We start from the raw sequence: 21,080 nt of genomic DNA, 5'->3' as shown, positions 1-21,080 counted from the left end.
GTTCCAAAGCATATATAATACTCCGTAACTAATAGGTCAAACTTTGAAAATTTTATGTAATCTTATGTGCTTTTTTTTTTTAAATTCAAAAGTCGATGAAAAGAATTATAAGCTTTTCGAATGTAAATAAATAGTGATCATCAGAAATAGTCATAGGCTCTAGTGGCTTTAAATTTTTCAGTGTTAAAATTTTTGAATTTTTGACCCCTCTTCGAAAGACGATTAAGAAGAAAATATAATATGTAAAGTGCACGTACGGTGTTTTGATGAAATTCCTAAAAGAAAACATTAATTATGACATGTAGGCGGGAGTAAAAGGCACCTTGCGTCTTTGCGTCTCCGGAGAGCAAGGTCGCAAGAGGCACCTTGCGCCCACCGGGGTGCAAAGTCGCAATCTTGTCAACATTTTTTTATGAGTTCTGAGTCAAATAAGTTAGAAAAAATAGGCATTTAGGTGATAATCCCGAGAATCTGTACACTCATGGTCTTCAAAACCATACAAATATTGATAGATTGCCTTTATGCGCTTGTTCCTGACCAGTAACGACATATGGGCCCAAAGGATTGCTGGCCGGCCCATTAACATTACTTTTGGAGCTGCTTGCCCTTAATACATGGGGGTATTTTGACGAGAGACATATGTTGGAGGGGTTGAAAAAACAAAAGTACTACTAGCTGCTTGCCCAAAAGTACTACTGCTAGGGAGTATGTTAGGGGGTACAATTGGAATGATATTCATCAATTCCTTGTGTTTTTTTCTGTGCTTTTGACCTAGACCCCATACCTCCTTCAACAGCACCTCTCTCTTTTTCCTTTTATACCTTTACCTTAAGCATGATTTTGGGTAAAGGTGGTGAATTTATGAGTCCATTATGTCTAGCTTAGTTTTCCTGAAGGCGTTTCCATTGCAATTTTTTCATGACGCCGGATAACGTACGTGGCCGGCGTAGGAAGGTGAGCCGGTGATAGATTCTACTACATTTTTTTAAAAAAGATTATTGATTTAATTAATTGTACATTTTTGGCAGTGAAGGAGTGCGCACGTTAGGGTTTTAGGGTTTGTGATTCGTGAAGGTTTAGATCATTTTGTTCAATTTTACATTCTCAGTCCTTCTTTCAGACTTTGTTATTTATGTTTTTTTTTTTTTTTTTTTTTTGTTGCTGATTGCATGCCCATCCCGTGTTTTCATCTTGTCTTATTTCATATATTTCCTCTTTTTGTTATTCTTTTGTATCATTTCGTGCTTTGGCATGAAATTTTTCTTTTTTAATTGAAAAAATGGTCGAAAACGATTAAGGATAATCCGGTTACATACATTGGAAACTTTTGTGTACATTAAAAGATACAATGGTCCAATGTTACAATAGTTTATGTTTGACTTTGTATGATAATTAGTCAACTAATTGACTAGTTTTAGTAGTGTTGAGCTATAACTTTAACAAACTGGTCGACAATGCATTATCAAATTGTAGTAGAGTTGTTCATATTGCGAACAACGTACTAGTTACTGACCATGGTAATTGTTTGGGTTAATAATTTATAAGTTCCAGGACCAAATTTGTAAATAGAGACATATACAAATCTTAATATAACCACACATTCATTTAGTCAGAATTCAGAAGCCAGTCAAAGCAGTCTTGTTATTGAACTAATCTAATGCTTTTGATCTTCAACGTCTGTTTAGGATTGCAGTTGTTACTGGTGGAAACAAAGGTATTGGTTTTGAAATATGCAGGCAGTTGGCTGATCATCAAGTTATTGTGGTGTTGACTGCAAGAGACAACAACATGGGAGTGAACGCGGTCGCCAAATTGAACTCTTTCGGATTACTAGACGTCATTTTTCATCAGCTCAAAGTCATGGATCCTGCCAGTATTGCATCTTTGGTGAATTTCGTTGATGATCGATTTGGAAAACTCGATATATTGGTAATTACTAGACTTGATACTCTGCTCCTTTTTTGTGTCTGTGTGTGATCACACTTATCAGTTATAACCATTTATATTTGTTTGCATTCTTTTTATTATAGTAATAATATACAAACAAAACTAGTTGACATTCTTCCACCGTCTATATTTTTGTGAACTGCATACCATGTATGCAAAAAGTTTATCTATAATGATGTTTTGATATGCAGAATTCAAGAATATGGGTTTGTAGTTCATACGTACTTGTACTTGTTTGATCTTCAATTTGTGTATTTAAAAGTTGAATGAGTACTATTTTGAGTTGCTAATAGACATATAATAATAGACATGTAAACAAATAATAAATGAAATGAACTAAATGACTGGCATTGGATCCATTAAATTTATATATTGCTTTGAGAATAAAGTATTTCGAGGGAGTAAAAATTACATTAGACGTGACTAAATTTTAAAAAAGCTTATCTATTAAAAGTCTATGAATATTATTAGGTTTGTTTAGTTTGGATAGAGTTTGTTTTGGTTTCATTGTATCGGCCGTATTTATTTGATTTTCTGCTCCGTTTCAATGTTTTTACGTTATTTAAGAAAGAAAAGAAAAAATACTCTACGAATCTCTCTTTTGTATCTAAAGTCGAATCATGTTTTGCTAAACTGATCCAATTTAGTATGGTTTATGGTTGACTTTATCGGTTAATTAGTCAACTAATTGGACTAGTTTTGATATTGTTAAACTATAACATGAACAAACTGATGGATTGATGCATTAACCAATTCGTAGTAGACATGTGCATAGCTGCATATTGCGAACAACGTGCTAGTTAATGACCATGGTAATTGTTTGGGTTGGAAATTTAGGAGTTCGTTGATTCATGTGAACTTGAAAGTAAAGTTCAAGGACCAAATTTGTAAATTACCTACATTTACAAATCTTAATAACCCCACAATCAGAACTCAGAGGCCAGTCAAAGCATAGCCATCAAAAAAAGAAAAGAAAATGTCATCAAAAAGGTACTAATCTCAGAAAAATTCTACTACATAAAAATCTTTATGAAATCTATCAAACAGTCTTGTTATTGAATTAATAATATTTTACTGATCTTCAACAACTGTTTAGGATTGCAGTTGTTACCGGTGGAAACAAAGGTATTGGTTTTGAAATATGCAAACAGTTGGCTGATCATCAAGTTATTGTGGTCTTGACTGCAAGAGACCACAACAGGGGAGTCAACGCGGTTGCCAAATTGAACTCTTTCGGCTTACTAGACGTCATTTTTCATCAGCTTGATGTCACAGATCCTGCCAGTATTGCATCCTTTGCTACTTTCATTGATGATCGATTTGGAAAACTCGATATATTGGTAATTGTTGACTTGAAGCTCTGCTCCTTTATGTGTCTGTGTGTGATCACACATATAAGCTATAACCATTTATATTTACTTGTAATATATTAATCATGACATTGAATAGAAATAAAAATAGTTGACTTTATTCCATCGTTTATATTTTTGTGAACTGCATACCATGTATGCAAAAAGTTTATCTAACTCATGATGTTATAAGTTAGTTATGATTCCAATTTCTAATTGTATCTTATATCTTATATATAGTTAACCTCTACTCAATTGTAAGTTTGTAACCAAAAGCCGAAAGTTTTCTTAGGTGCCTTTGTCAATAAAGATGATCATACATTTCTTGCCCGTGGAATCGTGGATTAATACAGTCACATCGACTGGATACAACCACGTTAATTACGCGTGTTCTTTAATTGCATTAATTAACTTCTATTGTGTTTGTTCTTGTGTTTGCTCAATCAAATCTTGTCATACTGTCCAACACTATATTAATTTATATTTTGTAACAGGTGAACAATGCTGGAGTCTCTAGTACTATCGTTGACGAAGAGTCGTTTTGGAGTATAGATCTTCCAAGTGAGGTAAACCGCGCTCAATCATAAGTTTTTATTGAGACACAAGACATTAGATGGTTAGAATATAACATAACAATACCTCATATAAATCGGGATGTTACGTGCGAAAATTTATCTATTCTTCTGAGATAAATATTTCTTTATTATAATTGTTTTCACTCTGATATAGATAAAAGAAGGAAAGGCTAAACAGAACAAGAAGGTTGTAATACAAACATTTGAAGGAGCTCAAAAGTGCTTGTTCACCAATTATTATGGAGCTAAACATGTCACTCAATCTTTGCTTCCACTTCTACTTAAATCTTCATCTCCAAGATTAGTCAACATCTCTTCCAAATTGGGTCAACTAGAGGCAAGTAACTGATAGCCTTCCTTCATGAAACTATACACTATATCAGACCAAATTTGGGCAGCTTGTTTGTCTTTTATAACTTTTGTATGTAATATGTAATTATTTTTTTATAGAACGTTCAAGACGAAAGAGCAAAGAGAATTTTGAGTGATTTAGACGGACTAACAGAGGAGGTCGTCGATGAGGTTGTGAGCGAGTATCTAAACGACGCTAAGGATCAAGAATTGTTGGAACATAAAGGTTGGTCTAGTAATGTTTCTGGCTATATTGTCTCAAAAGCGGCTCTTAATGCCTACACAAGGATTGTAGCCAAGAATTTTCCGTCTATTTCTGCAAATGCTGTCAGTCCCGGTTTTGTTGCCACGGATATGACTTTCTTTAAAGGAACCTTCACCCCCGAAGAAGGTGCCAGAGGACCCGTGAGACTCGCTTTAATGTCTGATGGGGGGCCCTCCGGTCAATATTTTTGGATGACGCACGATTCAACGTTTTGACATGCCGAATTCAGGAATATGGGTTTGCAATTCATAAGTACTTGTAATGTAGTTGTTTGATCTTCAATTTGTGTGTTTGAACTTTGAAGGTTGAATGATTACCTTTTGAGTTGCTAAATAAACATGAAACAAATAACAACTTGTGTTAAATCCATCAAATTTTGTATATTGTTTTGAGAGTAAAGTATTTTGTGGGAGTAAAGAAGAAATGATATACATCAAACGTGACTTAATTTTGAAAAAGTTATTGATTAGTAATTTCATGTCCAAGTCAATCATGTTTTGTTTTGTTATGTCATACTCCACCTGTTCAATTATTTTCTTCAAAAAAAAAGAAACTTTAATATAACCAAAAGAACTTTCATGGGTTTTGTATAGATAATATGCAGGAATGACTGCTCGTAGGTGTGTGTAGGGGCTGTGTTTATCCGTGAGAATGGATCCTTCGTCAAGTCAATTTGTTGGGTGTGAACACACTTGCGCGAATTCGGGTAACTGCTACAAGGGATGAGAAAGACAGCGGAAATTGCCAGATTAGCATGACTAGAACCTTGAATCTATACAATTGTAGCAGTGAAGATTTGTTTTTTTATCATTCAGTGAGCATATTGTATTCCATAAAAATTGAGAGCTGAGCAAGAGAAGAAAACGTAAGAGTGCGGAAGAAATCACGAAGCCACCCATTAATACATGGGATGCATGTGCCCATAAGAAATCCCGAAGCCACCCATTACCATTCAATATTTCACTATTCACTCACAACCATCACACTCTTACTCAATGACTATAAATTAACTAATTAAATAGGACAAATTTAAAAGCAAAATGTACAAGTATTTAAAACCTAGACATCCGTGATGAATTATGTTTAATTTTGACGAAATGGTTGGCGAGGAAAGATTGGTTAAACATTGGCTAAGTGCCGCCAATGGTGCTATTATTGGACATGAGTGATTGGCGATGGTTTAACATATACGCTTGTAGTGCTCTTATAAATATAAGTATCTGGTTATGGTTATGTTGACACCGAAACGGATCTTAGAACAAACGTAGACTCGATTTAGAGGAGGAAAACACTATAACTAGTTTAATCAAATAAACGTGCGGGATCTGAATTGAGCCTGCAAGAAATTAGATCGAAATCTGGAGTTGTTATTCGGTTGGGTACGTTTAAGATCGACTTATAGACGATAAAACACACAGCTAGGGTACGTTTATAACTTATTTATTTATTGAACTCTAAAAAGTCAACAAATATTACTATCTAACATATAATCTAAATTTATTACAAAAATAAACTCAAGTTTATATGAACTTAACTAAAAAATAGCATGAAAAGTTGAATATATTTTTTTAAAATCAAAATTAATAAAATTTTGGAGATGCGGGGTATCGATCCCCGTACCTCTCGCATGCTAAGCGAGCGCTCTACCATCTGAGCTACATCCGCATTTTGAATAATTATGTATTGTATAATAATTAAACATTAAATGTACCGTAATTAATACGTGTACATATAAGTATACACTCTTTCGTTTTTTTGCAAAAAAAAATAAAAATAAAAATAAAAAATCTTTGGGACTAAACCTCATTAATTTAATCAGTCTTTCAAATTGCAGATCGAAATGGGAAGTGTTACAAATAAAAGGTATATCATATAACTCAAATCATCTCATTAACTCCATTTTACTAATTTACTTATTAACTATAATTATTATCATTATTATTATTCTATTTGAATTTGATTTCAGAGTTGCAGTTGTGACAGGAGGAAACAAAGGTATCGGACTTGAAATATGTCGTCAATTGGTCTCAAACGACGTCGTAGTCGTACTGGCCGCCAGAAATGAGAGTCGCGGTGCTGAAGCTATCCAAAACCTCCGTGCTTCAGGCGCCGTCGATGTCGTTTTTCATCAACTCGATGTTAAAGATTCGACGAGTATTGCTAATTTGTCCAAATTCGTTGAATCTCAATTCCAGACACTTGATATATTGGTAAGTATACCTCCAATTTCATCTTAATTATGAAATTTGTAATTCTCCTAAAAACTCTCTATTTATAGACACTTTAGGATTTTTTATAAAAAAACAAACTCTCTTCATATTCAAGTTTATCTTGTACTATAATTTAGTTAATCCTAAAAGTGTAGTGGTTCAGGTGAATAATGCAGCAGAAAGTGGAATTGTCGTACGTCATGATGAATTTAGAGGCTTCAAGGATGGAAAAGGATATGTAAGTACATAAACTTTCACAATCTTAACAAAAATCTGGAATAAAACTATGCGATTCGTTATTGTGTATGGTTTATAGTTGCACGTTCATGATGAAAATGCACATATGTTTACTGAGCTTATGGAACAACCTTATGATTTGGGAGAAGAATGTTTGAAGACGAATTATTATGGAACTAAAGCAGTAACCGAAGCGTTTCTTCCCCTTCTCCAACTTTCTAACTCACCGAGAATCGTTAATGTTTCGGCAAACTTTGGAAAGCTACAAGTAATAATTCACGCTCACTCACTCAAACACAAAATAGAATAAACTTTTATGTAATTAAACACGTTCTTTTTATATCTACAACTTTGTTGTTCATTAGTGGATCCGCAATGAGAAGGTGAAAGCAGAATTTATGGGTATCGAAAACCTAACGGAAGAAAAGATTGATGAAATCATACAAAAGTTTTTCACCGACTTCAAGGCCAATAAGTTGCCAGAAAACGGTTGGCCCTTGACGTGCACGGCTTATAAGATTTCTAAAGCCGCGGTTAATGGCTATACAAGGCTTTTAGCAAGAAAGTTTCCTAACATGCTTATCAATAGTGTTCATCCGGGTTATGTAATAACTGATATCACGTCTCATACGGGAATCTTGACCACAACGGAAGGTGCAAAAGCCCCCGTAATGGTTGCTTTGTTGCCTGATGATGGTCCTTTGTAAGACCCTATTTCTGTTTCTGACATTTTAGTTATTCGGGACGCCGTCCAAAACTTCGGGACGCCGTCCAGCAAAGAAGGACGGGACGCCGTCCAAGAATTTGGGACGCCGTCCCATGTGTCTGTCGGGCCAGCTGTGGGATTTCAAGATTTTTAGAGGGGTATGTTGGTCTTTTCACATGGTGGCCGGTTTTAAGCCACAAATGGGCAAATGTTGAGCTCATTCAACCCTATCTTCACCAACAAAACACTCTCAACCATTTTTAGTGAGAGAGCAAGGGTTTTAGAGAGAGAGAGGTTGATTTGGAGAAGAAGGAGTCGGATTCTCGCAAAAGCTCGGGTTCTAAAGTTGTTCATCTCGCTCCTAGCTACGTTGTGGTGGTATTGGTAAGCTCAAACTCCGAATTTCATTTGTTAAATTTGATATTCAAGTTAGGGTTTTGAGTTAGTTTGTTATGAAACCCTTTTAGATGATGAAATGGGTTTATGGTGACTTGTTGTTCTTGTCACTTGGCGGGTTTTGGGTCGGTTGATGATTTGGCCTTGTTTAGGGTTTGATAATGAGTTTAATCACTAGGCTTAGTGATTTTGGAAGTGTTGGAACACTTTTGGGTGTGTTTGGTTAACTAATTTTGAAATGGGTCAAAACTAGGGTTTTGGTGTCAAAATGGGTATGACACGTGTTTAACACTTGTGTTCGGGTTTAATTGGTGTGTTAGGACCATTTTCACTCGTGTTAGTGATTATTGGTTAGTTTTGGACGCGGTTTGTACTTGGAAGTGCATTTGGGTCGAAATTGCACTAAGTGTCATATGGGTTGGTTTGTAAGTCAACCCTAATCGTGTTATTGTATTTGTGATAATGGAATAGGTACTTTCCATTGGCGCGTTGCGGATTATTCGGAAGCATTCATCAAGACGACGAGGTGAGTGTTAATATCCTATGTGCATATGTATGTGTAGGATGGGTGCGGGTCGGGGTGAAGTGTTTCTTGGTTATAGAGCTCACTTCACATATAGGTGGATTTGATGGACTTGTGTATAGGTCCAATTAGCACGGTTGTGCGTTTTGGTTGGCCACCTTTGGCGGGGTACACAATTTGTGTGTACATTATCACACGCGGTATGATGTGGATTATATAACCCCGATGACGAAGGGTTAATATTGTGATGCGGACTTAGATATAACCCCAATGGCGAAGGGTAGTATTGTGAGTGGAATAATTATACGTATGTGTATATGGCGTATTTATTTGTGAATGTTATGGTATGAACCATCGAGCCGGTAGTGCCATAATGTGTGTGTGTGATCGAGTGTGAACCACGAGCCGGTAGCACTATAAAATAATTGATGTGAACCACGAGCCGGTAGCATCGAGTGTGAACCACGAGCCGGTAGCACTATAAAATAATTGATGTGAACCACGAGCCGGTAGCATCGAGTGTGAACCACGAGCCGGTAGCACTATAAAATAATTGATGTGAACCACGAGCCGGTAGCATCGAGTGTGAACCACGAGCCGGTAGCACTATAAAAGAGTATGACTCAATTGCGTATGGTGTGAACCACGAGACGGTAGCACCATAGCGTTATGGTTAACCTTGGGAGTTTTACGCGTTGTTATATATATATTGTATACGTATAATGTCGTATTGACGTGATGTAGCTAACCTTCTGGTTGTAGCTTATTGGCATTGTTCGCAACGTTGTTTGCGAACTTACTATATTGTTGGTGTTGTTAGCTTGTGCTTAGTGAACGTACGGTATGCTAGGTTTAGCTTGCCTTATACTTGGATGCTTCGGTATGCGCTATTTGATTATTATTGTGGCGTGTCCATTTTATACATATATATGTATGTAGTATATTTTCACTCACTAAGCGTTAGCTTACCCTCTCGTTGTTTACATTTTTATAGATTGCATGGATGCGGTGGCTCGGGTAAGCGCGGGGACTAGTGGACTTGCGTAGTTGCTTTAGAAGACTTGCTTTTGGATTTGATTAGGATTGGGTAGCGTGTCCCCAATCCCATGCTCGGTCTATGTTTTTGTATAAACTAATGGGTCGAAATAGTCACTTATGGTATTTTGGGTCGATGTGGGCCCGGTGTCGTAAAACTCGGTTTTTATTGTGAAAAACTCTTAGTTTAAACTATTGTAATATATTGTGAAAGTGTTTTGGTTTAAAAGTGTCGGGAAGCGGGTTTTCGCCCGCGTGAGTTCGAGAAACTGATCAGAATGTTTTAGTACATCTGGACGCCGTCCCAGATGTCTGGACGCCGTCCCAGTCTTAAGAGCTGGACGCCGTCCAAGCTTTTGGACGCCGTCCAGATCAACTGTTTCAGAAAAAAAAAATTGTGACACGTTTTCGGATGGTTAACGGGTTGGGTCGTTACATCCTTCTGGGGTCTGCTTTGATGAAATGCAAGTAGTCTCATTTTGATTATAAAGCTAGTACTAAGTCCATGTTTGCTTTGAATAGATCCAGAATTTGTATGTGTGTATGCATAATGTATTTGACTATATACAAAGTGAACAGTAAAAGATATTGTATTAAATAAATTATAGTTATAAATGTAATGTAATGTAATATACTAATGGTTGCGTTTGTTTACCTCTTAATAGAATGGTTCAGCACTGAATGCTGAATCATTTAGCATTCAGTACGTTTGTTTCTGAACTTTTTTGAATGACATATGGTGTTGAATAATTCAGCATTTAGTGTTGAACCATTCAGAGTTGAAACACTCTCTTTACCATTAAGAAGCTGAAATTTTATGTGATATTCTTCTTAATTCGTACCCAGAATACTTTATCAAATAAGTATATATTGATATTAATTAATGTTAAACGATAATAAGTTGATTTAATTCATTCATATTGTTTATGTAAAATGATTATCAAACAACATTGTGTTATTCAGAACTAAATTCATTCAGAACTTTTGAATCATTCTTATTATGAATCATTTAGTCTATCAAACGCACCCTAAGCATGATGTTATCTAATGTTTATTTTGGTGCTGTGAAGTGAAGTACTGAATAAGCAGGCTAAGAATTTGTACCTGCAGCTTATTCGGTAACTTGAAAGCTTATTGTAGATAACTGGCTCTGAAATTACATTATTATTTTTTGGTATACATCTTGTACACATTTTTTTTTTTTTGGTGCTACTGTCCATTAAAATCTTTTCAAACACATGTGGTTTCAAGAATCATATGTTACAATCAGAATTTCTTTCCTATTAGCAGTAGCGGAGACAAGGACGGGACAGAGGGTGCTCAGCCTCCCTCAATAGGCCCAATTTCGATGAAATATAAATAGTTCATATTTAACTATTTTAGCTAAGTCTCCCTCAGCGATTCATATAAACCAATTGTTTGAGTTACAAATCTTTCAAACCTCAATACGGAGTAATATTAACTGAAATATATCGTACAATTTTACCTACCAATTATATTTACATGAGCCATATTAGTTTTCGTATGCAAATTTTATTATAACATTTTTTTTTGTTTCGTAGTTACTAAAGTTCCGTAAAGTAGTTATACATCTATGCTTTAAACAATTAAAAAGATTATACAGATGAAGTTGTTTCTTTTAGTTTTATTAGGTTTGTCTCTTTTAATTGTCGAGTAAGCCTCCCCTATCGTCAAATCCTGGCTCCGCCCCTGCCTATTAGAACGACAATGGCAATTGATCCATCATTCGAAAGTATTGGCCCGATGGCCCGCCATCAGGGATCAAAGCTAGTTTCACAGGCCCTTTAGCACCTTCTTCAGCCGTCACGGGTCCCTTAAAAAATGTCATGTCAGTCGCAACAAGACCAGGTGTAACCGCATTTGCACAAACAGATGGATATTTTCTTGCTATTAGCCTTGTGTAGGCATTAAGAGCTGCCTTGGAGACAATATATCCAGAAAGATTACTTGACCACCCTTTCTTTTTTAACAATTCTTCATCTTTAGCATCTTTAAGATACTCGATAACAACCTCATCCACGAGCTCCTCCGTTAGTCCATCAAACTCACTCAAAATTCTCTTTGCACTTTCGTCTTCCACATTCTTATGAAAAATAAACATAACCGCACACAAATTAATCGTCAAATTGCTAGAAAACAAAGAGAATTTAGAGAACTAATTATGAACATGGTCTAGTTATATGATACCATTTACTAATAGTACAATATTTATGCCAACTTAGCATATGTATAGCGGATCCAGATCTTTTTTTTTCATGGTGCAAAATGTTAGAAAATTGAAAAAACAAGAAACCTGGGGAAAAATGTCTTACTTATAACGTATAAATAAACTATGTCGAACTCTAACACATAAATACACTGCATAAATTTGGGTCTGCCGAATCCGGTTTACCCTCCATAGGTCCACCCTGACCATACTAACGAGGACATTAAGGTTATCGTACCTTTAGTTGGCCTAATTTGGATGAGACGTTGACTATTTTTGAAGAGGTTGACTTAAGAAGAAGCGGTAGCAAAGCTTGAGTGAGGTGTTTAACTCCATAGTAATTGGTATCTAAGCACTTTTGAGCTCCTTCAAAAGTTTGTGTTACAACTTTCGTGGACCGCTTAAACCTCCCATCCAATAACTAATATGCATCACAAGGGAACTTTTGTATCAGCAGTCGTGTCACGAAAATATATTGTCCTTTTAATAATGTTGCTAATTCCAAAGGGCGAAAATGTATGTACCGTATCCTTATCAACAACTATTTCATAAAAAGCAAATAACTGAATCTCTACTACACCTTGAAGGTGGAAAAATGGTTTACCTCACTTGGAAACGAAAGGTCTAAACTCAAAAACAACTCCTCATCGACGATAGTACTAGAGATTCCAGCATTGTTCACCTGTTCCATTTATAACATATGCAGATCGAAAAACGTATGTTAAAAAAGGAAACTATCAATTTCATCAAAATATATTTTGATGACATCATCATTTGATTCAACAAATTTTAATCACACAGTCAACAAAAAGAAAAAACAGGGCTTAAAAGTCAGATAGTTACCAATATATCAAGTTTCCCAAACCGATCATTGATGAAATTCGCCAAGGAAGCAATACTGGCAGGATCTGTGACATCGAGCTGATGAAAAACGATGTCCGATAAACCGGAGGACTGCAGTTTGTCGACTGCGTTGACTCCCCTCTTTTGGTCTCTGGCAGTCAAAACCACAATAACTTGATGATCAGCTAACTGCCTGCATATTTCTATACCAACACCTTTATTTCCACCAGTAACAACTGCAATCCTACATCAGTTTAAGTACAAGTAGTTCAAAAAACGTTACAATTTTAGATTTAAAGCTTACAAATTAGTGATATTAAATTGTAACAGGATTGAATTATCACAAGCACCTTTTTGATGCCATTTTCAATGTTTCTTAGGCTGTGTTACACTATAAAATATTTTTATATATGTATATTATCAGTTGAATGACTTTATGAAATATTGAAGACAGCCAAAAAGTAGCAAACATACATATACATATTTTATTATTATTAATTTTAATTAATAATTATGCCATGTTGTTGTTGGAGTATATTATATTATATTATATTATTATATTATATTATTATTATATTATATTATATTATATTATTATACTTCATACTAATAGTCACGCCGGATTTCGTCGTTTCAGTTGTTTCGTATTGTCGTTTTGAATTTGCGCTTAAACTGCAATCGGTCCCTCAACTTTGGCTCATTTTACACAACGATCCCTCAAATTTACATTTCTCAGGGGTAGAAAGTGTAAATATATAATTTTATTAAAATAAAAGAAACTAATTCCACCCGAATTCTTAACATGCCCTATCTTCTCGCTCGGTGCGAGTTAAATTTTTCCGAGACCACCGTTCAACTCAAAATATTTTTACGAACACAACGCGACTAGCTATACGCGAAACGGACATCGTTAAAAAACACTAAATATTTCGGGCTATATTTCATACATATACATACACGTACAACAAACAACCCAACCTATTAGATATATTAGGTACCAAACATCGTATATCAAAATTAGACCGCGCGTTAAATACAACCGCAGCAACGCGCGGTCGAATTTTTTTCTAGTTATTATTATTAATATTTATTTATTTATTATTATTATTATTATTATTATTATTCTAAAAACGTGTTGGGTAATCTTGAAGCCCAATGTTTTACGAATCCAACGCCCAAATGAAAGTCCAAACCAAAAGGGCATATGGAAGAAGTTGAGTCGAACAAAACCTATGTATGACATCCGAGACTTCCGAGGCCTGTGAGTGTCGATTATAGGAAGTTATGTCACCGTCAATACACCAACAACACTTCCATGTTTAATACTCCGTATATTATATGTTAGGAGGATATTTTTCAGTATAATAATTGGTAAGTGTTTGAGTTGGAATTGGTATTCTCTGTTGTCCTGTTGACCTATTCCAAAGGTAATGAGAGAGTGAGTTTAGTCAATTTAATTAGTGGAGTCCGTGTGCAGAACAAGTTAGCAATGTAGTAGTATGTGTATTTTTTCATTTTCATTTTCTTTATCCTTTATTTTTGTTTATCTATTTATTTTTTATTACCTTATATATACACTTTTTTTTTGTCGGAGGTTCTGACGGAAGCAATCTCTCTATTATGGAGTAGAGAGAGGGATGACTCTCTCTTCCTGTGTGTGAAGAATTCTTTCTCGACTTGTGGTTAGAGAAACGACTTCTCTTCTATTCTAGGGTAGAGAAAAGATTGTCTACATCTCACCTCCCCATACCTGGCATGTGCGAGATTGGGTATTGTTGGATTGAGAATGATGAATGTGTAGGTGGTACTTCTGACCCAAATGAGCAGTTGCTACAAGACTCTTGGTTGACTTCGAGTTTATTAGTCATTTTGTTTAGGGTTAAAATTATAAATAGACTATATACTTTCACTTTTGTCTCAATGTAGGCTATATACCCCAAAAAATATGAGTGTGGGCTATATAGTTTCACTTTTGTCTCATGTAGGCTATATACCCAAAAAAATACGAGGTGTATGCTATATACTTTCAAAAAGTGTACTAATATAAACGGACAAAACTTATTAACCTGATAAAAAACTCAACGATGACGTGGCATCTTTGTGGAGAATGACGTTGGTGATAAATAGGAACAAATCATTTTTTGATATAGCCTACATCGGTATTTGTAGCCATATAGAATGCAAAAAAATGTTAAATAATTAAGTTTACCGGTTCAGGTAACCGGTCACCGATATCCCTACATTAGAACACTTTTTGAAAATATATAGCCTACATTGGTATTTTTTGAGGTATATAGCCTACACTGGGGAAAAATAAAAGTTTTTAAGATTTATTAGGCTACTTATATAAATACAATACGACTTCATTAAATATAACAAACAAATTACAACATATTGCATCAGTGTTTTCCAGAATCAACCATTTTGTTTAAGATATAAGCTATTTATCATCATGATATAAGTATTTCCCCCATAAAAGGTGCTATTTCCATGTTCATGAAGAAGACACCGGATGGTCCATCATCTGGCAACAAAGCAGCCATTACTGGTCCTTTAGCACCTTCTTCTGCTGTATGAAATCCCGTACCAGATGTCATATCCGTTACACAATATCCAGGAGTCACGCAATTCACGAGAATATGTGGAAACTTTCTAGCCATTAATCTTGTGTATGCATTAAGAGCAGCTTTCGAAAATTTATAAGCAGAAGTTGTAAGAGGCCATCCATTATCGCGCAAATTATTAGCCTTTAAATCCCTCAAAAACCATTTGATAATCTCATCGATCCTTTCTTCAGTTAACTTCTCAATATCATTTAATTCTTCTTTCAATTTTTCACCATGAAACAGCTAAAAGAACAACAATATATATTATTCCATAACTTTAAGTGAAATTAAAAGGAAAATAGTATGCGAATATTAGTTACTTACATTTAAGTTTCCATACTCAGAGCTAACGTTAACAATTTTCGGTGATTTAGAGATATGAAGAAGAGGAAGAAGTGCCTCTGTAAGGTTTTTAGTTCCATAATAATTTATTTTCAAGCATTTTTCACCGAGCTCGTAAGGTTGCTCAATAATGTCGTGAAAAACTTCTGCCTTCTCCTTCTCATCAGCAAATTGCACCTAATAGTAGCAACAGATCACTTCAAAATTGTTAATGGGACTGTTCATATATGATATCCCTATTTGATAAATTAGATTTTGTTAGATAGTATTGTGTTAAGATCATGGAAACTAACATGAAAAAAAAAAAAAAAAAAAAAAAAAAAAAAAAAAAAACTTTACATCTCACCAATTTCTAGTTATTACATTTTTTTTTTTCCTTAACGAATATTTGATATACATGTATATAAAGATCATTATCTTATACAGCTATGGATAGAGAAATACTTACAAATCCTCCTCCATATTTAAACTTTGTATCATCAACATAAACTAGTCCAATTTCTGCGGCATTATTGACCTGAATTCATTATCTTGATTAGTTAGAGAGGATCACAATATATAAAATACACATGATCATCTAGATCACTTGGTCACACCCTTTCCTTTTCTAACCAGAAATAACTGATTTTCCCACTTAAAATTTCTAAATATAATTTCAAGAAGAATATACAGAAATACACAAAACTCTAAAATATTTTACTTTGTTTTCTTATTTCTAGAAACAAAGTGTGTTGTTTTATAGTAAGGTGGACTGTTATTTTGAGACGGGGGAAGTAATTAAGCATTTGAAAATGTGTGGTTCGAAATTGTTTAGCCGCTTATCTCCAAAATGATACTTAGTGCCGGATCTTCGACTGTATAACACACACACAGGGCGCGATCCAGGGAAAAACAAAAAAAGGGGAAGAGGGAGAATCAACGTGATGAATGATAATTATCATTTATCACGCTGATCCCCTCATCCCTTTTTTTTACTTCTTCGTATCACTCCACTATATATATATATATATATATATATATATATATATATTATATGCATATATATAAATCAAAAAGGTTTTTGATTCGGTGTCATTTTTTTATTAAATTGAATTAATTATCAATTATAATTTAATATATACATATAGATATAGATTTACATATATAATCTTCTTTATATAAACAAGGCGATATATATATATATATATATATATATATATATATATATATACACTTTTTACGTAAATCCAATTTAATTTTTATTACTCCGTATTAGTCTACCATTATTGCCTTTAATATAGAAATGTTAAAAATGACAACCAACATAAACTTTATCTATATTTGTATTTAAAAATTGACAATTAGTTACATTGTACATTTTACTTAAATCGAACATATGCTTACAACAACATTGTTTAAGTTTTTTCCTAAAAGAAATTCCATTATATCGTAAACATGTATGCTTAGTTGCTTACAACAACATTTTGCCCATATCAAACATATGCTTACAACGTATGCTTTCAATATACTCTAAATATTACATAGTATATAATTTATATATTAAAAAGATATTAATGGTGAGAAAAAATTATAGACATTAAGTTACTAACAACACTCAAAATCACTTTTAAAATTTGTCAACATCACGGACTCTTAAACTCAAAAGAACTTTTAAAATTCGTCAACACCACGAGCTCTTAAACTCAAAAGGAATTTTTAAAATTTGTCAACAACACGGGCTCTTAAACTCAAAAGATTTTTTTAAATTTGTCAACACCACGGGCTCTTAAATAATTTTTATATTTTTCCTATTTTTTTTAGTATCGTTATTTACATACCAATATGAACTGCAAATAACATTTTTGCACGATTTTTTACACACCCATGCAACGCACGGGCTCAAAAACCTAGTATGTATGTATATGTATATATACATATATATATATATATATATATATATATATATATATATATATATATATATATATATATATAGTGGTAGGATCAAGAGGAAAGTAACCATTCGGGGGGAAACAAAAACTTTTTTTTTTCGTTTTTTGAAAAAATTTTGTTCATGAACATTATAGATGAGATGAAAATATGAACATTTAGTAGAGACACTTTGTGATAAATGTTTTTATTTTGACGGGAAAACGCTCAAAGAAGTAATATATAACAATTATCGTATTTTTCGAGCGTATTTTGAGGTTTTAGCTATTGGGGTTTAGATATTAGGGTTTAGATATTAGGGTTTAGAAATTTAGGGTTTAGGGTTTTGATTTAGGGTTTAGATTTAGGATTTAGATTGAGTTTTTAACACGAACGGTTTAGAGTTTAGTGTTTAGGGTTTAGGGTTTGGTGTTTTGGGTTTATGGAATAAACCCAAAACACCAAACCCTAAACCCTAAACCCTAAACTCTAAATCGGGCTAAATTTTACTTCACAAAACATGAAGAAAAAAAAAACGTTCATATTCTTCACGAACAATATTATCTTGAATGTTATTTTTGTCGATCGTTTTCCCGCCTAAATAATAACATTCATCACGAAGTGTCTCTTCTAAATATTCATATTTTCATGTGATCTTGATGCCGGAAAAAAAAAATTCAAAAAAAACGAAAAAAAAAAAATTTGCTTCCCCCCGCTTCCCCCCGATTGGTTACTTCCCCATTGATCTTGACCCTATATATATATATATATATATATATATATATATATATATATATATATATATATATATAGAGGATCCAGTGAGAACTCAGCATGTGTGAGAACCTAAGAACTCCAATTAGAACAATTTTAGTGAAATTCATTGGATGTATTAGAACAAAATTGGAGGTATTAGAACAAAATTGGATGTATTAGAACAAAATTGGAGGTATTAGAACAAAATTGGATGTAGTATGACAAAAAAAACAAGGGCTAACAATTTTAAGATATTAGAAAAAAATTGAGATGCAAGTAATTGTAGAACACAGATAATTGTAGAACACAAATGTAGAACAAGTTCTACAAAAAAAAGATGCAAGTAGATACATCTGTTCTTCATCTTCAAAAAACAGAGTATCCATTGTCCTAGAAATTTTGTTCAAATGCAGACTACTTTGAACAAAAATAAACAAATTCGATAATTGCAACAGCGAGCCAAATTGTTCAAATGTGTATACATTATCTTCATGGGGGACCAACAGCGGGCCAAATTGAAATAAACAAATTCGCCAAATAGAAATAAACAAATTCAATAATTGCAATTGTAGGTGTAATCGGGAGAATTGGCGTATACATTTTTTCATGGGGACCAACAGCGGGCCAAAGTGAAATAAACAAATACAAAAGCTTTAATTTCAAAGGTGCCTCTAATTGCAATTGTAGGTGTAATCGAGAGAACCGAGAGAATTGGGAAAAGGAAATTGGGGATAAAAGAAATTAGGTTATTGTAAGGGATTTCATTTGTATCTGAAAAATTGTTCGACCTAGCCCAGAAATATTCGCCCGTCAAAAATTTTTGCTCGAATTAGTGGTTCGTTCTCAGTCTTAAAATGGTTCTCATTTGATCTTTGACTATATATATACATATATATATATATATATATATATATATATATATATATATATATATATATATAAACTGAATAAAGATTTTGAATCATATAGTTGCTTGTCCATAATGCTTTTGTAAATTTTTTAAAAACAAATTTTAGTAAATATAAGAAGCTGATCGTATGAAAGTTAATATATATATATATATATATATATATATATATATATATATATATATATATATATATATATATATATATATATATATATATATAGGGGTTGTTTTTTTGTTTAATTTGTTGTTTGAAACAGAGTATATATGACCTATATGGTTTAATTTTAATGGTAATGGTAAAGGTAAATGGTAATATCAGACACATATGAGATATATTACTTACCAAGATATCAAGTCTTTTGAAGTTGGTTTCAATATATGTGGCCAAAGTTGCTATACTAGTTGGATCTTGGATATCAAGCTGATGAAAAATAACATTCAAGATACCATCGACTTTGAGTTTTTGAACAGCTTCAAGCCCTCGAGTCTCGTTTCTAGCTGTTAATATGACTTCAATTCCGTTTAAAGCAAGTTGACGACATATTTCGAAACCAATCCCTTTGTTTCCTCCTGTAACAACTGCATATCTGATATTTCAACTGAATAATATGAATTAAGAGGGTTAAAAAAAGTAATATTTTAATAAATGAAAAAGAAGAATGATAGTACCTTTTTTCTTCCATTAGCTAATTGAATTGATGTAGACTAAGAAACAAGCCTTGTTGCTACTTTTATAGCATGTTCATATAATATTTTCATCCACAAAAAACTCTATCTTATAATCCTATGTGATAGGGTTATATATGTAATGTCATGTAATATACGTACGCAGTGACGATTTCAGAATTAAAAGTAATGGTGATTCGAAATTATTTTCACTACTAATTATATTCGAATGATATTTTAGTGATAGTTTACTTTCAAAAAACCACAAACTCAAATAATATATGGTGTCCGAGTAGTTAAATTTACTGGTGTCATAAACAATTTAAAAAATATATGGGGTCCTGCAATTAAATTTAGTGGTGTCTTATATATTTTAAAGGATATTTTCTACTAAAAATTTTCAAACTAATAGTTTTTCGTGACACCACAGGTATAATCAATCACACACACCAAGAAAAAACCTGATAAATGGCCAAATATAAATAAATTGAATCATTACCATTCATTTCAAGAAACCTATATAGATTACGAAACAAGATCTGTCATTATCAACTCATTCTATACTCATTTACCAAGCCTAAATTTATCATAACTCGACAAAAAAATCAAAAAAGTAAGAACCTTTAACCAAATTTTTTTTATTGCAAAAATAACAAAAACTCATATAAAAACGAGGTCGTAGACATATTCAAACTGAGAGAGAGAAATGTGTGAGAGAGAAAGTAGAGAGAGAGTGAGGGCAGGCACGGCGGAGTTCGGGGAACGGTACAACGGTGACTACAAACGCGGCGACAACGAATGGTCAAACCAAAAACACTTGACATCGTTTATGTTCTTTAATATTCTGGAATAGTGGAAGGTGGTCGACCTATGAAAATCCTTTAAGCCTCATGGTGTAGTAAGGGACGTGTATATTGCTAGTAGGAGGCTTCGTAATGGTGCTCGGTTTGCTTTTGTTCGATTTGCGGATGTGAAGAATGTGGCGAACCTTCAAAAAAGTCTGGAAACAGTCAGGTTTGATGGCCTTTTGATCAAAGTTTTCAAAGCAACCGAAAGAAAACCATCTGGAAATGTGCAGCAAGGGGGTGTCTTTCGTAACCCAAATCCATCTGGTTCAGCGTACAAGGAACAGTTTCATGATGGCAGAAGGTTCAGTGAAGTGGTTAGAAACTCAAGACAGGACCTTAGAGACAAACTCAATTCAAACAAAAGAAATGGTGATGACTTG

At 33.7% G+C, this 21,080-nt stretch overlaps 4 protein-coding genes and 1 non-coding gene across 5 annotated transcripts; 2 read left to right on the top strand and 3 right to left on the bottom strand.

The window, feature by feature from the left end:
* The first annotated feature begins 2,893 nt into the window (after positions 1-2,893).
* On the top strand, positions 2,894-4,939 carry LOC139847153 ((+)-neomenthol dehydrogenase-like). Its single transcript, XM_071836772.1, has 5 exons — positions 2,894-2,937; positions 3,044-3,287; positions 3,791-3,862; positions 4,026-4,208; positions 4,322-4,939. The coding sequence occupies exons 1-5, from the start codon at positions 2,924-2,926 to the stop codon at positions 4,700-4,702; spliced, it is 894 nt and encodes a 297-aa protein (XP_071692873.1). The 5' UTR covers positions 2,894-2,923; the 3' UTR covers positions 4,703-4,939.
* Positions 4,940-6,079: 1,140 nt separating this feature from the next.
* TRNAA-AGC (transfer RNA alanine (anticodon AGC)) lies at positions 6,080-6,152 on the bottom strand. The gene has a single exon. It is a non-coding gene; the product is annotated as a tRNA-Ala (tRNA).
* Positions 6,153-6,327: 175 nt separating this feature from the next.
* LOC139850199 (salutaridine reductase-like) lies at positions 6,328-7,641 on the top strand. Its single transcript, XM_071839785.1, has 5 exons — positions 6,328-6,350; positions 6,454-6,697; positions 6,861-6,935; positions 7,014-7,202; positions 7,300-7,641. Exons 1-5 carry the CDS (start codon positions 6,328-6,330, stop codon positions 7,639-7,641), a joined length of 873 nt encoding a protein of 290 aa, XP_071695886.1.
* Positions 7,642-11,046: 3,405 nt separating this feature from the next.
* On the bottom strand, positions 11,047-13,138 carry LOC139847152 (salutaridine reductase-like). Its single transcript, XM_071836771.1, has 5 exons — positions 13,015-13,138; positions 12,665-12,908; positions 12,426-12,503; positions 12,060-12,242; positions 11,047-11,698 (listed from the first exon to the last, which is right to left on the bottom strand). Exons 1-5 carry the CDS (start codon positions 13,026-13,028, stop codon positions 11,312-11,314), a joined length of 906 nt encoding a protein of 301 aa, XP_071692872.1. The 5' UTR covers positions 13,029-13,138; the 3' UTR covers positions 11,047-11,311.
* Positions 13,139-14,936: 1,798 nt separating this feature from the next.
* On the bottom strand, positions 14,937-19,992 carry LOC139850704 (salutaridine reductase-like). Its single transcript, XM_071840261.1, has 5 exons — positions 19,856-19,992; positions 19,530-19,773; positions 16,061-16,129; positions 15,595-15,789; positions 14,937-15,513 (listed from the first exon to the last, which is right to left on the bottom strand). Exons 1-5 carry the CDS (start codon positions 19,867-19,869, stop codon positions 15,115-15,117), a joined length of 921 nt encoding a protein of 306 aa, XP_071696362.1. The 5' UTR covers positions 19,870-19,992; the 3' UTR covers positions 14,937-15,114.
* Positions 19,993-21,080: the final 1,088 nt, after the last annotated feature.

Source organism: Rutidosis leptorrhynchoides, chromosome 5, assembly GCF_046630445.1.
Source record: "Rutidosis leptorrhynchoides isolate AG116_Rl617_1_P2 chromosome 5, CSIRO_AGI_Rlap_v1, whole genome shotgun sequence".
NCBI lineage: Eukaryota > Viridiplantae > Streptophyta > Magnoliopsida > Asterales > Asteraceae > Rutidosis > Rutidosis leptorrhynchoides.
This window is presented reverse-complemented; position numbering and strand designations above follow the sequence as displayed.

Bases quoted from the DNA above. Each gene is read 5' to 3' on its own strand.
- LOC139850199 (XM_071839785.1), top strand. From the start codon at position 6,328: ATGGGAAGTGTTACAAATAAAAG. The intron at 6,698-6,860 runs GTAAGTATACCT...GTAGTGGTTCAG, and splicing joins TCCAGACACTTGATATATTG to GTGAATAATGCAGCAGAAAG. The intron at 6,936-7,013 runs GTAAGTACATAA...TATGGTTTATAG, and splicing joins TCAAGGATGGAAAAGGATAT to TTGCACGTTCATGATGAAAA.
- LOC139850704 (XM_071840261.1), bottom strand. The intron at 16,130-19,529 runs GTAAGTAATATA...TAATGAATTCAG, and splicing joins TCAAAAGACTTGATATCTTG to GTCAATAATGCCGCAGAAAT. The intron at 15,790-16,060 runs GTAAGTATTTCT...TGCTACTATTAG, and splicing joins TTAAATATGGAGGAGGATTT to GTGCAATTTGCTGATGAGAA.
- LOC139847153 (XM_071836772.1), top strand. The intron at 3,288-3,790 runs GTAATTGTTGAC...ATTTTGTAACAG, and splicing joins TTGGAAAACTCGATATATTG to GTGAACAATGCTGGAGTCTC. The intron at 4,209-4,321 runs GCAAGTAACTGA...ATTTTTTTATAG, and splicing joins CCAAATTGGGTCAACTAGAG to AACGTTCAAGACGAAAGAGC.
- LOC139847152 (XM_071836771.1), bottom strand. The intron at 12,504-12,664 runs GTAACTATCTGA...TAAATGGAACAG, and splicing joins TTGGGAAACTTGATATATTG to GTGAACAATGCTGGAATCTC. The intron at 12,243-12,425 runs GTAAACCATTTT...GATGCATATTAG, and splicing joins ACCTTTCGTTTCCAAGTGAG to TTATTGGATGGGAGGTTTAA.